Source organism: Mandrillus leucophaeus, unplaced genomic scaffold, assembly GCF_000951045.1.
Source record: "Mandrillus leucophaeus isolate KB7577 unplaced genomic scaffold, Mleu.le_1.0 Scaffold951, whole genome shotgun sequence".
Classification (NCBI taxonomy): domain Eukaryota; kingdom Metazoa; phylum Chordata; class Mammalia; order Primates; family Cercopithecidae; genus Mandrillus; species Mandrillus leucophaeus.
The window spans coordinates 512,592-529,200 of NW_012110375.1; the positions used below are offsets into that span (position 1 = coordinate 512,592).

The 16,609-nt window shown below is 38.2% G+C and overlaps 1 protein-coding gene across 1 annotated transcript in view; it reads left to right on the forward strand.

Annotated features, from left to right (window-relative positions):
- The window catches only part of EIF4E (eukaryotic translation initiation factor 4E), a 54,590-nt gene that overhangs the window by 21,818 nt on the left and 16,163 nt on the right, over window positions 1-16,609 (forward strand). The window contains 1 exon segment of the mRNA XM_011970551.1: window positions 12,203-12,309. Within this exon segment, the coding sequence (XP_011825941.1) occupies window positions 12,203-12,309 (107 nt within the window).

Consider the following 16,609-nt stretch of genomic DNA (forward strand, 5'->3'; position numbering starts at 1 on the left):
AAAAAGAAAAAAAATCTGTTAGATAAGAAGTTGTTACAGAAAACAAAATGACCTTATTAAAGCTACAGTTTAAATTGAAATTATAACCTTTAACTTTTAAAAATGAACACATGTAATTTATTTATTTATTTATTTTGATACGGAGTTTTGCTCTGTTGCCCAGGCTGGAATGCAGTGACACTACCTTGGCTCACTGCAACCTCTGCCTCCCAGGTTCAAGCAATTCTCCTGAGTCAGCCTCCCGAGTAGCTGGGATTATGGGCACGTGCCACTATACCTGGCTAATTTTTGTAGTTTTAGTAGAGACAGGGTTTCACCATGTTGGACCAGGCTGGTCTCGACCACCTGACCTCAGGCGATCCACCCATCTCAGCTTCCCAAAGTGCTGGGATTACAGGTGTGAGCCACTGCGCCCAGCCAAACACATAGAATTTTAACAGTAACTGCTCATTTGTTTGAACTGTGACATGTAAAGATAGATTTAAAAAAAAAAAAAACTAGAATTTAATTAGTATCATGAAATTTTAGTTATGTTTTCTAAGTTTTAAAATGTATGAACATTTAAATAGCAGTTAAATTCTTTAAAAGATTTGCCTTTCAAATACTTCCTATAAAGCTTTAAGGAATAATCGAAATGGAAAATACCATGTTACTGCAGTCAACAGTTTTGTGCACTGGTCCTAATGCCATTTTAATGTTGATATATTTTGAATCATTTTTTACTTTTGTATAATGTTCAACATATGTAAATTTTTCTTTGTTTTCTTTCTTTTTTTTTTTTTTTTGAGGTGGAGTCTCGCTCTTTCACCATTCTGGAGTGCAATGGTGTGATCTCGGCTCACTGAAACCTCTGACTCCCTGGTTCAAGCGATTCTCCTGCCTCAGCCTCCTGAGTAGCTGGGATTACAGGCAAGCACCACCAGGCCCAGCTAATTTTTGTATTTTTTAGTAGAGGCTGGGTTTCACCATGTTGTCCAGGATGGTCTCGATCTCCTGATCTCATGATCTGCCTGCGTCAGCCTCCCAAAGTGTTGGGATTACAGGCATGAGCCACCGTGCCTGGCCGTACGTAAATTTTTCTTTTTCTTTTTTCTTTCTTTTTTTTTTGAGACGGAGTTTTGCTCTTGTTGCCCAGGCTGGAGTGCAGTGGCGCGATCTCAGCTCGCTGCAACTTCCCTCTCCCGGGTTCAAGTGATTCTCCTGCTTCAGCCTCCTGAGTAACTGGTGTTACAGGCATGCGCCACCACGCCTGGCTAATTTTGTATTTTGGGTAGAGATGTGGTTTCACCAAGTTGGTCAGATGGGTCTTGAACTCCTGACCTTGTGATCCACCTGCCTCTGCCTCCCAAAATGCTGGAATTATATGCATGAGCCACCGCGCCCGGCCTGTAAATTTTTCTAGTTATTTTAAATTATGAATCTTCTGGTAGCCTTTGGTTTAAATAGTACTGACATTTAAATTTTATCATTAGCCTTATCATCCTAGTTCACACATCTGTTATTTCTTGTGTCTGTGTTATCACCTCCCCAAACCCAAACTGAATTTGTGATATTGGCTTAAGCTGCATAATATGTGCAAAGTAATTTGATCAGTAGGTACATATTAGTGCTCCCTTAAGAATGTTCATTTAAAAAATTTATTTTAAAATGTTGAAAGGTGCCCACAAGTCTTTCTTTTTTCTTTTCTTTTTCTTTTTCTTTTTTTTTTTTGAGACAATGTTTCACTCTCGTTGCCCAGGCTGGAGTGCAATGGCTTGATCTCAGCTCACTGCAACCTCTGCCTCCCAGATTGTAGTGATTCTCCTGCCTCCACCTCCCGAGTAGCTGGGATTACAGGCATACACGCCACCACGCCCGGCTAATTTTGTATTTTTAGTAGAGACAGGGTTTCTCCATGTTGGTCAGGCTGGTCTCGAACTCCCAACCTCAGGTGCTCCACCCGCCTCGGCCTCCCAAAGTGCTGGGATTACAGGCGTGAGCCACCACGCCTGGCCTCCTACAACTCTTTCTAGTAGTTAAGAATGTGCTGGGCACGGTGGCTCACACCTGTAATCCCAACACTTTGAGAGGCTAAGGTGGGTGGATCACGAGGTCAGGAGTTCAAGACCAGTCTGACCGAGATGGTAAAACCCCATCTCTACTAAAAATACAAAAATTAGCCAGGCGTTGTGGCGGGCGCCTGTAATCCCAGCTACTCGGGAGGCTGAGGCAGGAGAATCACTACAACCAGGAGACGGAAGTTGCAGTGAGCCGAGATCATGCCACTGCACTCCAGCCTGGGCAACAGGGCAAGACTCCATCTCAAAGGGTTAAAAAAAAAAAAAAAAAGAATGCATCCAAGTTTTAGGCTGGGCGCGGTGGCTTATTCCTGTAATCCCAGCACTTTAGGAGGCTGAGGCGGGTGGATCACTTGAGGTCAGGAGGAGTTCAAGACCAGCCTGGCCAACATGGTTGAAACCACATCTCTACTAAAAATACAAAAAAATGAGCCAGGTGTGGTGGTGCATGCCTGTAGTCCCAGCTACTCGTGAGGCTGAGGCAAGAGAACTGCTTGAACACAGGAGGCGGAGGTTACAGTGAGCCGAGATCATGCCACTGCACTCCAGCCTGTGTGACAGAGTGAGAATCTGTCTCAAAAAAAAAGAATCTATCCAAGTTTAAAAATTGTTTATTTGAAGATCAGAAATGCAAGTGTGAACTGTTGGGATTTTTTTTTTGATTAATATGTTTAAGTATAGTTTGCTGAATATCCAGAAATATATAGCTCAGCAAACTTAATCATCTCGATTCACTCATGAGTTTAGTGCTATTTATTAATTTTGATCAAGTAATTAGGTTATTATTTAAATAAACAGCTATTGAATTTTTATAGTATTTTTGGACACTGCACAATTTGTACACATCATCACAACTCTTTTCTTTAGTAATCCAGCTACCAGTGATTTTTTGTTATTGTTTAGATGCCATTTTATATTAATTGAAAAGCACTTTAAGAAGTACTGTCTTTTGAATCATAATTGATACATGATGTCTCAGGGTCTTTTACGTGAAAAAATTTTTTCCATGTGAGCAGTGTTTTAATGTTGAAAGATTTGTATTTTGCTAAATCTCCAGGTGTTTTTTTACTTCAACTTTCTAGGTTAAGGGAGGAGTACAAAAGTCATAGTTTTGATCCTTTATTACAGGTAAGGAAGACCTGCAAAATCCACAGCCACATTTTCATGGGTGACGCCATATTAGCTGGTATTCCTTTACTATAAATATATGTTTCAAAGCTAAAACCGAAACAGTTTAATAGAGGCAACTTTTCAGTGTTTTACCAAATTTTTTATTCCTTACAAGACAGGTGGTAAGACTATAGTTGTTCTTGTGTACTAGTTAATTAATTACACTAATTTACATATGGGAGGGTGCTGTGAGGAAATGCATGGTTTCTTGAAAAGAACTGGGGACTGACAGCCACCTCCTCCATGGTTACCCTGGCTCTTTGTCCCACCCTTCTCATGGTGCTTGAGGGACCATGGCTAATCCTGGCCTGAGACAAATTAAGACTACTGTGGTGAAGCAGTTGGTCAAAAAAAAAAAGTGATGCATGAAAAAGAAGCAAAACAACAAGAAGAAAAGAAAAAAAATGAAAGCTAAAGATGGTGAAAATGATGCCATTAAAAAGCAGGTAGAAATTCTGCAAGAATCCCAGGTGATAAGCTCTGATTGCCAGCACAGGTTGGAAGCTGCATAGTTCTTTGGCGGATGTTAGAAAGTGAAAAAGACTTGAAAAAGGCTGAGGAATATAAAGAACATTTAGTACTGGATTCAGTAAAGTTAGAAGCCTGAAACTTTTCTGTATGGAATGTTTTTTGCATTAAATCATGGGGTCCAGTTTACATTTCATTATTTTTGACCACTGCTGTGTGTTCAAGTGTGAAAACGTGATTCTTTTTATGTGATTGTATACATTTCTTTGCCTGATTTAATATGTCAAATGAAGGACAAAACTGAGAACTGAGTGTATACTACAAAGGAACAGAAAAGTATGAGGTCTGTTTACATATTTCTATTAAATAATGTTCTCATTAAAGTTATTTGTACACATAAAAGAGGTTTTTACTTACACTTACCTGTATATGTGAGATATTTGACCAATGGGTATTTAGGGTCCTGTTGTGCATAATAATACAAACTCACTATATAGTTGCTTTTTTTTCCTGGTGGTGGATTTTTTTGTGTGTCTGGGAGGAAGGGTGAGTTGTACCATTCATGCCTCTTTTACTAGTGTACTGGCAGTGACGTGCATTGGCAAGATGAGCAAAGGTGTTGAGCTTGAGGCTGTAGAGCAGAGCACAGTGTATTTTATAGACTTATGTTGCCTAGAAAGAGAATCTTTGTAACCATATAATTTATTATTCAGTCCTGGCCACCTTTGGGAGTGAATGAGAGTTCTATTAACAATTATACTGAAACAACAAATAGGTAGAACTCTAGGACATGTGGTGTTCTTAGCCGTAAACCCTGGTAGTCCCGGATTTAAATGACATGTTTACTTTTCCAGGACTTCAGATTTGTCTGAAGAGTGGAGAGAATAATGGTTGTTTCACAGGATCATGAATATTGACTAGATTGAGATGATTTATAGTATGTTGAGGTAGTATGTATGCAAATAATGTAGCACATGGCCTGGTAGTCGCTGCTTAGTAAATGTTACCTATCAAGTAAAAACTCATAGTTTGGATGAGGTGTGAGCTTTTCAAAATCATAAAGCACCACCCTTTTCTGTTCTTACTGTGTCTATCTATCCTTCTGCTCATTATTTCATACCTTTATTTAATATAGTGCCTTCAGTTTACTAGAATGTTGTATTAGTACCTTGTAGAAATAATTGCGGCTGTCTTTGAAATATGTAGCATTTACATTTCTAGTATGGACACAGCTGGTCTTTCCAGTTTAGCTACAGAAAGTGAAGGAAGGGGGAATATAAGGAAGCGCTACTGAATATGGGTCACCAGTCATGTTGTTACCCATTATTTGATGCTATAGCATTGACTGAACACATTTATTTTGTGTCATCAGGAAGGGGGAGAGTGTTGGTATCAGAATTATTTAGGTGTGGTAATAGTCATCTGGGTAGTTATTTCTAAGTTAATCACGAGTTCTTTCTCTTTCCATATCCCCACTTACTGTGTATATGATTGGGGGTGTGGGGAAGGTCTGGTGTAAGGATTTGAGGATAGATAGAAATTATTAAGTCAGGACAAAAATTTAGAGAGCATACCCTAGGTAGTTTAGGTTTCTACTCCCTGTTCAGTATATTACTGGGATATGAATGTTAGTGATTTATCTTCTATTGTTCTTGAAATTTCCTCATCTTAAAATTTAAAGGACTAGCCGAACTTCTTCCAGAGTTTGAAGTCTAGTTCAGCATGCCACATTTACTCAGCTCTTACCTTTCTGAACTCTTATGTTAATGTCATCTCAAGTACTGATTGCTAATGGTAACTGACAGTTATTGATCACTTAAGTGCCAGACTCTTGGATTGTTGATTAAAACCTACACAGCACTTTTTACAAGGGAAGAAACTGATCCTTACAGGGGTTTTAAGGGCTTGCCCTAGATCACTTAAATAATCCCTGTTGTTCTCTGAAAATTTTCTCCTATCATACTCATCTTAAGACTTAAAGGACTCATCAAATTGGGGTTAGAGGTGGATCCAGACTGTGTTGTTGAGATACCCATTTTGCAATATGGCTCCTAGTGCACCAGGGATTGGTAAACCTGGGATTTCTTTTTCTGTTATCAGAGGTAAACTGTGGTAGTGAAGTCAGAGCCTGGTATACAGATACCTGGTATATATATAGATGGTATGTGAATAAATGTGCCTGATACATAATTTCTTTCTTCCTCTAGCCCCTTTTTTTGTGCTTTATTTTGATGCTTGATTTCAATGTCCTTTATGCTATTCCTTGGTAATAAATAGTTCAGCTCAATGCTACATTTTAGCCATTCATGAGGCCAAAGATATGATGCCTTCAGTACAGAAAAGGGGAAATATGGTATCTGGGAGTACCTTTAAAAGTAGGAAAAGTAGGTTTCTTCACTTGAATGTTACTTTAAAATGACTTTATATTGCATTAATCGTTATTGTTCTGGGAGGAATACCTATATCTACATATATCAGAAAAAATTTAGGAAGGAGGAAAGTGATAAATATAATTTAAAAAATTTTTTTTCTTTCTAAAACAAATCATATAAAACAATTCAGCATAGTGTCTGGCCATACAGTTTGCTCTGAATAAAAATTTGCAGAATGGGCCAGGCGCGGTGGCTCAAGCCTGTAATCCCAGCACTTTGGGAGGCCGAGACGGGCGGATCACGAGGTCAGGAGATCGAGACCATCCTGGCAAACACGGTGAAACCCCGTCTCTATTAAATACAAAAAAACTAGCCGGGCGAGGTGGCAGGCGCCTGTAGTCCCAGCTACTTGGGAGGCTGAGGCCGGAGAATGGCGTGAACCCGGGAGGCGGAGCTTGCAGTGAGCTGAGATCCGGCCGCTGCACTCCAGCCTGGGTGACAGAGCGAGACTCTGTCTCAAAAAAAAAAAAAAAAAAAAAAAAAAAATTTGCAGAATGGCAAGCCAGGTAACCGCTTAAAATTTTTAGCTACTTTATAAAAAGCAATCCTTATTTTGCATTTCCCATGTACCAGACAGTTTAAATGCTTTTGTTTTTCAATTCATTTAATCCCCATGGTGATCCTAGGAGATAAATGTCACAATGCCCATTTTAAGATGAGGAAATTGAGGCCACAAAAGTTACTTGCTCAGCTGTGAATGGCAGAGCTGGGATTCCAACATGGGGAACGTGGCTCTAGAGGATGTGATCTGAAGCAGTGCATCTCATATTCTGACGACAAACTGGTTTGTGTTTGTTTTTAAATTTTCATTTAATTTAATTTTTTAGAGACAGAGTCTTACTCTGTCAGCCAGGCTGGAGTGCAGTGGTGCTGTCTTAGCTCACTGCAGTCTTTGAACTCCTGGGCTCAAGTGGTGCTCCTCTTTTGGCCTTCTGGGCTCAAGAGATCCTCCTGCTTTGGCCTCCCGAGGTGTTGGGATTACAGGGGTGAGCCACCATGCCTGGCCTTTTCTTTTTTTAAAATTTCTAATGTAATACTTTTGTAAAATTATAAAGATGAAGACATGCATACGAAATGTAAGCCTGAATTTGATTAGTTTCAGCAGATAAAAAATTGTCAAATTGCTACAAATTTAAGTGTTTACTTTGCATTTCTATACTTAACCTCACTGTCAACCATAACCAGTTTGTGGACCAGTAGTAGTAGTCTGTGGACTATACCTTGAGTTATTGGTTCAAACCATTAACCAGTGCCTAGGGGGACTACTGATTATTACATACTTCAAATAAGGTGTTGGGTGATTTGTCTTAACCCGGAAAAAAATTTTTTGGAAGTTCCTGTGAGTAAATATTTGTTGAGTGAAGGTAATGGAGTACACAAATGGGGTGTTCTGAGGGGGAAGGCTCATCATTATTTCTAGAAGAAATGGTTTATATGTGTATTTGGGTTGAGAATTGCTGAGAAATCTTGAATGTTCCAAACCGTGGGAAAGCGCATCATGATTTTGAAATTTAAGCAATGTAGACTTGAACATGATGAGGAGAATCTAAAGTTTAGTCAGATTTATTGAAAACATCACAGAATGATGCTAGATCTGGGAAATATTTACGTCTATAATATTAGGATTGTCCCATAAGATTAATATTATACCTGTGCTAGTTTTTGCAGAATGTAGTAAAAAGCTACCTGACATTCTTTGCAGCCAATTGTTAGACTTTTCTTACCCTTGCTTGCTTTTTTTCTTCACTTTCAACTTTCTCTTGTTGCTATGACAGTTTATTCAGCCCTGGGTTTGCTAAATTACAATACTGAACATTTTTGTTTGAAGCTGATAAACTGAGCAAATCTTAAACCAGATTTAATACTTTGCTCTCAAATTGGTTATCTTTTTCTGTTCCCTTACTTGCCATTTGTATTTAATCTCTTTGACCTTCTAGTTAATGGCTTTCATTGCCCCCAAGATGAAAGCTACACTTTTAGCCTGACCTCTGAGGCCTTTAACAATCTCACTCCAACCTACCATTCTAGCTCTGGTTTCACGAACCCTCTCTTTCAGCCACATTGGTTACTACCTGGATGAACACAGCACCATCCCATGGCCTCACTCTTACTCCCTATTCTACCCACCTAAAATGTGTTACACAATGCTTTTTCAAGGGAAGATTGCCTATTTTAGGTTAAAAATGTGTTTGATTACTTTGAGATTAGCCATAATCTGCTAAATTAGCCTTTACTTTTTTGTCCAGGTAGTTTATAAACCTAGAAATGTTAGTCATTTAATTTTTTTCCTTTTAATTCCTCAGTAGAACCTGAGATTGGTCATTTAGAATGTAATTTCCAGTGAAATTTGCTCATTGAGAAAACACCAGCCTGAGAGAGTAGAGAGAGGAATATGGTAGGATTTTGCAGTAGAGTTTTGTTTTTAAACTGAATGCAAACTTAAAACTATTTAGTGTCTATAGGAAGCAACCTTAAAAATAAGGTTATATATCTTAAAATAGAACTTGTTTCTTGAACTATTTTTTAGTTCCCATATAGATCATACGAAAAGAAGACTGTCTATGCCCAATAAAAATTTTTATGGTATTTCACATCATTTGTTTGAAAATCTAATATGTTTATATAATTAAAAGTGAAGACTAAAGATTTTAAATTAGTATACTTACTGATTCATACATACACACACATTTCAAAATGTGTAGCTCCTTTTTTAAGTTGTTGGAAAAGTACAAAATTATGTGTCCTTTTTTGTTTTGTTTTGTTTTGAGACGGAGTTTTGCTCTTGTTGCCCAGGCAGGAGTGCAGTGGCACGATCTCTGATCACTGCAATTTCTGCCTCCTGGGTTCAAGCAATTCTCTTGCTTCAGCCTCCCGAGTAGCTGGAATTACAGGCACACGCCACTGCGCCCAGCTAATTTTTGCATTTTTAGTAGAGATGGGGTTTCACCATGTTGGCCAGGCTGGTCTTGAACTCCTGACCTTAGGTGATCCACCTGCCTCGGCCTCCCAAAGTGCTGGGTTTACAGCACTGAGCCACCGTGCCTGGCCAATTATGTGTTCTTAATATGAAGACTAGTATCAGTTACTTACAGTGCGACTTTTATTTTAATTCAAAATAACACTTTTAAAATTCTAGAAACTGGATATGTTTTTCCTGAGTGATAACTTGCTTTTAATTCCTATATGTCCAAAGATTTGATGCCATCTTAGTCTTTCATCATTTTCCCAATAATGAAAAGAATGGAATAACATAAAAGAAGGGAAAGTACTACATTATTTTGGACACCTTAAACTTGTAATTAGTCATATTGTAACTCACTGTTTATGTGCTGCTGAGGTGAAAGGTTTAAATAAGTGTTGTGAATGGTTTATAGTGAGGATTTTGAGCTTGTGAATAAATATAAGAGAATTTACAGTGCTATTTAACTTTGAGAGGAAGAATATCTTTTACTGGCATATTCAACATTGAAAACCCCTGTATGCCTAACCTTGTGGTAGGACCATCATTATGTGAAACCCCAAAACATATTATAATCATTGCTCCTTTAAACTGTTAATGGTCGTTTATATAGGATATTTACCTTTTCAAGTGCTTGTCATTCTTTTTGCATCTCCATCTGGGATCTTTTTTCTGCAGGCTGAAGACTTTTCTTTGGTATTCCTTTTTGGATCTGAGAGAGAGAGGATTGTTTCTTTTTCTTTCTTCCCCTTTCTTCACTGGGTCTCACTGTATTGCTGAAGCTGTTTTCAAACTCCTGGACTCAAGCAGTCCTCTCGCCTTGGCCTCTCAAAGTGCTGGAGTCACAGACATAAGTCCCTGTACCCATTCTACTTATGTTTCACAAATACTGTGCAGTCTCTAGTTTTGGCTCAGCTGTTCTTGTTCTCTGTTAGGCCAACCAGAGTTACACTCTGAAAGTGCCAGTTTAGAAGTTAGCCAAAAACCTGTGAGGGATATTTGCATATATTGAGGAGCCCACTTCTCATCTACAGCAGTTTTTCTCTGGTACCCTGTCCCCTAAAGCCTACCTGCCTGCCAGTCTCTCATTGTTTTCATTGAGACTCCCATTGTCTGCCTGGAAACCCATCATTAATTTTAAGCTAGTGGGATAGGAAATGGCATTCAGTAATTATCATCTGTTTGAACACTTAAATTTACTGGTAAGTGAATGTTGATAAAAATGTTTGGTTTTAAGGCATTAATTACTGTATGTCAATTTTCAGGCCTTAACCATTCTATGTAAACATTTAAATTTATTCAGTTAAGTAATGAAGTCAATAAATTCCTATTGGATTAAGTACTGTGATTATTGAGTGAGATCAAGACAGGGTGTCTGTTCTGGGTGACTTTATAGGCTAATAGAAATTCTTATACATGTCATATGTTGATAAGAAAAAACATATCTGTTAGGAGGCCGAGGTGGGAGGATCGCTTGAGCTCAGGAGTTTGAGACCAGCCTGGCCAACATGGTAAGACTTTGTCTATACTAAAAATAAAAAAGAATTAGCCAGGTATCGTGGTGCCTATCTGTAGTCCCAGTTACCCTTGAGACTGAGGCAAGGTGGTGCCTATCTGTAGTCCCAGTTACCCTTGAGACTGAGGCAAGAAGATTGCTTGAGCCAGGGAAATTGAGGCTGCAGTGAGCTATGATTACCCACTGCACTCCAGTCTGGATAACAGAGTGAGACCCCATCTCTAAGAAACATAAAATACGGGAAAACCCATATTCTTTCAAATAAATATTTACCACCTTTCTGCTCTCTGAGGTCTTTTAGATAATAAATATTCGAGTTACATATCTTATTATGTTAACATAGATCTCTATTGTTTGCTGCTTCAGTCTGATTTCTAAACACTTGTTGCATTGCCCTTTTTTTGGTATCAGTCTTTGTCCTAGTGCCTTTCTTTGGCTTTTTTCTTTTGTTGACAATTTATGATAGTATGAAGAGCTACATGGAAGAATGTGGTGAACACCTATTTTAAATTACTGTCCCCAGGCTTGTTTTCTTTCTGATATTTTTAGATGACAATGTTAATTATGCCTAGCCTAAGAGAAGATTTAAGTTCAAGCCAATGTCCATCTTGTTAGGGCCCACTGAAAATATTAAGCTGCCAAACTTTTAGGTTACCATAGGGTAAACAGTATGCCATGAAGGTAAGACCTGCATATCATTGACTTGATCACTTTACAAAGCTTTTTTGTCATCATAATATAGTTTTGTTTTGTTTGTTTGTTTTTGAGACAGGGTCTTCCCGTGTTGCCCAGGCTGGTCTCAAACTCCTGGTCTCAAGCAATCCTCCTGTTCATCTCCCGAGTAGCTGGGATTATAGGGACGCACCACTGTGCCCAGTGATATAGTTGTTATACTCTTGAAACTTTAGTTTTAATCCTCTATCCTTCCTGATACCCCCTTCAATACCATATGCAGTATCTCAATATGATGGTATGTTAAGAAAAATAGCAGATTTTCCCAACTTTGTTGCATAGTCTGTGACTGTCTTCCTGCTATTTAAAAAAAAAGTGCAAGTGGAAGGATAACTATAAATATCATTACATTTTCAGATTTGAGAAATCCTTTTCTTTTTGCTCTTAATGAAGAGATATGAGAGTAGAGAATGGTTCTTTAGAGGTTGGTCTGGGTGGTCTGTTTTATGAAGCAATCTGCTTTAATTCCTTCTTAAAAAATATCAGTGCCGGGCGTGGTGGCTCATGCCTGTAATCCCAGCACTTTGGGAGGCCAGGGTGGGCGGATCACGAGGTCAGGAGTTCAAGACCAGCCTGACGAACATGGTGAAACCCTGTCTCTACTAAAAATAGAAAAATTAGCCAGGCATGGTGGCACACAGCTGTAATCCCAGTTACTCAGGAGGCTGAGGCAGGAGAACTGCTTGAACCTGGGAAGAGGAGGTTGCAGTGAGCCAAGATCGCACGATTGCACTCCAGCCTGGGCAACAGAGAGACTCTTGTCTCAAAAAAAAAAAAAAAATTATCAGCATGTCAGTTCAGGTTTAGTTAGAATATTGCTGTCATAGATGTCTTAAGAAATTTAATGTTTTATATTATTTTCCACTAGGAAACCACCCCTACTCCTAATCCCCAGACTACGGAAGAGGAGAAAACGGAATCTAATCAGGAGGTTGCTAACCCAGAACACTATATTAAACATCCTCTACAGAACAGGTAAGCTTTCTGACACTTAGGTTTTCTGAGTTAGGCCACAAGGTAAATGGTGAATAGGGCAAGTTTGAAGGCAAAGTTAGATTATGAGACTAGTTTTAGATATGCTAAGGTTGAGGGTTCTGTTTTCATTTGGATGATCCATGACCAGCAGACAGTTTCATGTGTGAGTCTTGAGTTCAAAAGGAACTATGTGAGAGATTAGTTTGAAAAGTATTGGTCATAATGGAAGCCACATTAGTAAATAAGTTCCCTTAAGGAGAAGTGCACTTGACTCATGACAAAGACCTGGGATACTAGCATCACATAGGGGGCTTTTGTTGAAGAAGAATACCTATGAAGGATGGACATACAAAGACAGTGGTGGTTGCCCAGCATGGTGGTTCTTGCCTATAAACCCAGCACTTTAGGAGGTGGAGGCGGGCGGATCACCTGAGGTCAGGAGTTTGAGACCAACCTGGCCAACATGGTGAAACCCCGTCTCTACTAAAAATACAAAAATTAGCTGGGCGTGGTGGCAGGCGCCTGTAATCCCAGCTGCTTGGGAGGCTGAGGTGAGATAATTGCTTGAACCCCGGAGGTGCAGGTTGCAGTGAACCAAGATCGCGCTCCATCTCACACACACACAAAAAAGACAGTGGTGGTCATGGAAACCAAGAAGGTGGTTTGTTCTAAGATAGGGTGTAAGTTCATAGCACATGCTAAAAAGGTCAAATGAAGCAAGGTGTCAAAATATCCATTGATTTGAACACTTTTGTAAAAGTCCCTACTGACTTAGGAAAAAGTGTTTTAGTGTAGTTCCATAAAACATGGAAAAAAAGATTAGGTCAGTTTGAAGAGTGAATAGGAGATATACAGATGTATAGAGGAAGAACAGGTGACTTGAAGCTGGACTGAGAATGAGAAAGGAGAGCCAGGGAATGTGGAGTTTGAAGATTGGTTGGTTTGTAACTGAGAGACGAGAGGAAAAGGGTACAGATTAAAATTAGTTAAGTTTTCATAGTTAACAGTGTAGCAGGCAATTGAGTATTAGTTCATTATATGGCTTTTCCCAACTCTTCCCACTCCTTTCCAGTAGATTTGTTTTTATTTATTTTCTGGGGTATGTGAGAATTAACTTGAGTTCACTGAATGCTGATGGTGGGAAGAAAATGGCTGTTTAGAAACATTGTAACAATGTAGAGGAAAGTAAATTGGAATTAACTTCTAAGGTTCTTTCAATTCATTTCCTTGTCTTTTTTTCTTTTTATTTACTTTTTTTAGGGCAGACCATTCACTCTCTACTTAAAAGAGTCCACAAATCTATTTATAATTTAGTTTCATTTATTAAAATTTTTTTTATGATCTTAATTTTTTAAAAATGTTTCCTTTATTCGTCATGGAAGACCTAGTGAAATAAATAGTTCAAATATGCTGTATGCAGTTTTCTCATAGGAGACCCTTTGGTACAGTATTTCCTCTAATGAGGAACAAATCAGTTTTTTAGACAATGGAGATTGTCAGCTAGTGGGATATCAGAGGTCAAACAGTCTATAAAGGATAAAATCCTTCCTCAGGAAAGCAATGTACCACATGTATTAGGTTGAACAATTCATTAGTGGCAGTTTTATATAGTTTAACCTAATAGTAGCACCAAAAGCCACATTTTTTTTTTTCACTTTTTTCAGTGATATAAAACAAACTCTGTATATCTTCTAGCTGTCTGTGAACCCAGTTCTTGGTGTCGCTCTTATTGTGGGGAGAAGTAAAACAAGGCGTATATCCCTCACTGCTTGAATGGAGTCTAAGAAGGGATTCTTAAGTGTCCTCATCAGTTTGGAAAACAAACAAAAAAAAGTTTAAAGCTTAAAATGAAATCCCTGGGGACTTCAGTTTCTCTATAAATTCTACTTTTTGTGTAAAATAGCAAGTATCATTTGGAAAAGTACTATGTTTTATGGCTCCAATGTTGGCAGTTTTCTTATTATTCACTTCTTGCGTTTTACTTTTCTTTACTCCCCAGAGTAGTCAATGTTAAATTTGGTTTGTATTCCAGAAGTATTAAATGCACATATGTATACTTTTTAATACAAATGTCTATACGGTTGACTTTTCTGTTTGTATGTGCAGATTATACCTCATAGTTTTAAACTGCCGTCTTTTATTATATTCATATACAGCCATGTATTTTATTAGGCTTACATTAATGGCTGTATAGATTTTTCTTTTTACACACAGTGCTGTAATTTACATACTTATATACTTGTGCACTTGTGTGAATATATTTATAGGGTAAAATTTTAGATCTTCTAGAACAAAGATTACCCTTTAACAACTTTTGCGCAGATACTGTTGCATTATTCTGCTTTATTGACTTAGACTTAATAGTTTGAGAGTTCCTGGTTTCTACGTCCTTGCCAACTTGTGTGATTAGTCTTTTAAGTTGTTGCCAATCAGGTCGGTCCCAGTCTGATTTGGGAAAACAATTTCAGTATTTTCAATTTTGCATTTTAAAATTGAAGTTTCAAAATATTTTCATATTGATGATTTGTGGTTTTTATCTAAGGACAGATTATTCAGTTCTTCTATTTTTTTTTTTTTTTTATTTGGATTATCTCTTTTCCCCTACTTTCAAGCTAACAAGTTATGGAATATCTTTTCCAAGTTTATTTCCAAACATTTTGTATTACCGTGCTAACTCACCCAAGGCAGGGAAGTTGGAGGAGTATTAAGTCGGAAACAGTTTGTCCAAATCATTTGTCTTCTAACATTGACTGTGGAATTACAGGGTTTTTTTTTTTTAGAGGTCTTTAGTTTTCATGTAGGCAAATACTGCTTTTCCTCAGTGGCTTCTGGGTTTCATATCAATTTTAGGAAAACTACCACACAATTAAGCTTTTTTTTTTTTTTTTTAACTTTTTAATAGTTGCATAGTAGTCACTTGCATGGATGTACAATATTTTATTTAAATCAGCAGTACTCAAATATTTGGTCTTACAATCCCTTTACACTCTTAAATTATTGAGGACTCTACAGAGCTTTATGTGAGTTTTTATCTATTGTTATTTACTACATTTTTACAGTAAATAATGCTAAGGTGTTTTTTCACATTTAAAAATGAATATATAATTTCACCTGAAAAACTTGAGAAATGTAAAATTATTCGTTTAGAAAATTTATCCCATGTTAACATAAATGACATTTTATAATGAAAATATTTGAACTAAAAAATATATAATAGAAAGAATGGCATTTTTGCCATCTTTTTTTTGTTTTGTTTTGGTTTTGGTTTTGGTTTTTTGAGACAGAGTCTCGCCCTGTTGCCCAGGCTGGAGTGCAGTGACACCATTGCGGCTCACTGCCACCTCCACCTCCCAGGTTCAAGTGATTCGTCTGCCTCAACCTCCCGAGTAGCCAGAACCACAGGCGCGTGCTACCACGCCCGGCTAATTTTTATAGTTTTTAGTAGAGATGGGGTTTCACCATGTTGGCCAGGCTGATCTTGAACTCCTGACCTTGTGATCCACCTGCCTCGGCCTCCCAAAGTGCCGGGATTACAGGCGTGAGCCACCGCACCCAGCCACATTTTTGCCATCTTAGAAGTCAACTGGATTTTCATGGCTGTTTCTGCCTTCAGTCTGTGGAGTTAAGGTGTTTCATTGGAAGTATAAGAAGACAGTACAGCCTCACACAGGTATTTGGTTGGAAAAGGGAGAATAGTTTTTAAAAGCCTTTAAAAATAATTGTTGATATTATCCTTTGATACACTACTAGGTGTCTTCCCCCTCCCCTTTTTTCCTAGGACACATGCTCAAGAGATACTGGGTTTCTTAGAGATTAGTTGAAACGTGGAATCTGAAACCATATCCAAGAATTTGTTTCTACTTTGTTACATTAAAATCCATTGGTCTGTCTCACATCTGGAATGGATCTCTTACGTGTGTAAGATTTTTAACATCATACATTGCTTATTTGGAAAATAATTTTTCAGTGAGTTACGCAGATCTTCCAAATGTTGACACATTTTCTTATATAGTATCAAACAATAATAATTCATTAACATTACCTCTAAACTCATTAAGCATCTTTGGCACCTGCCACCATGCCCATCTAATTTTTGTATTTTTAGTAGAGATAGGTTTCACCCTGGTGGCGAGGCTGGTCTTGAACTCCTGACCTCAGGTGATCCGCCCACCTCAGTCTTCCAAAGTGCTAGGATTGTAGGTGTTGAGCCACCGTGCCCAGCCCAAAGGCATTCTTATATGAAACTCACATTATTAGTACTGTGAGAGTTGGTGGTAATAAATGTACAGTGACTACTCGT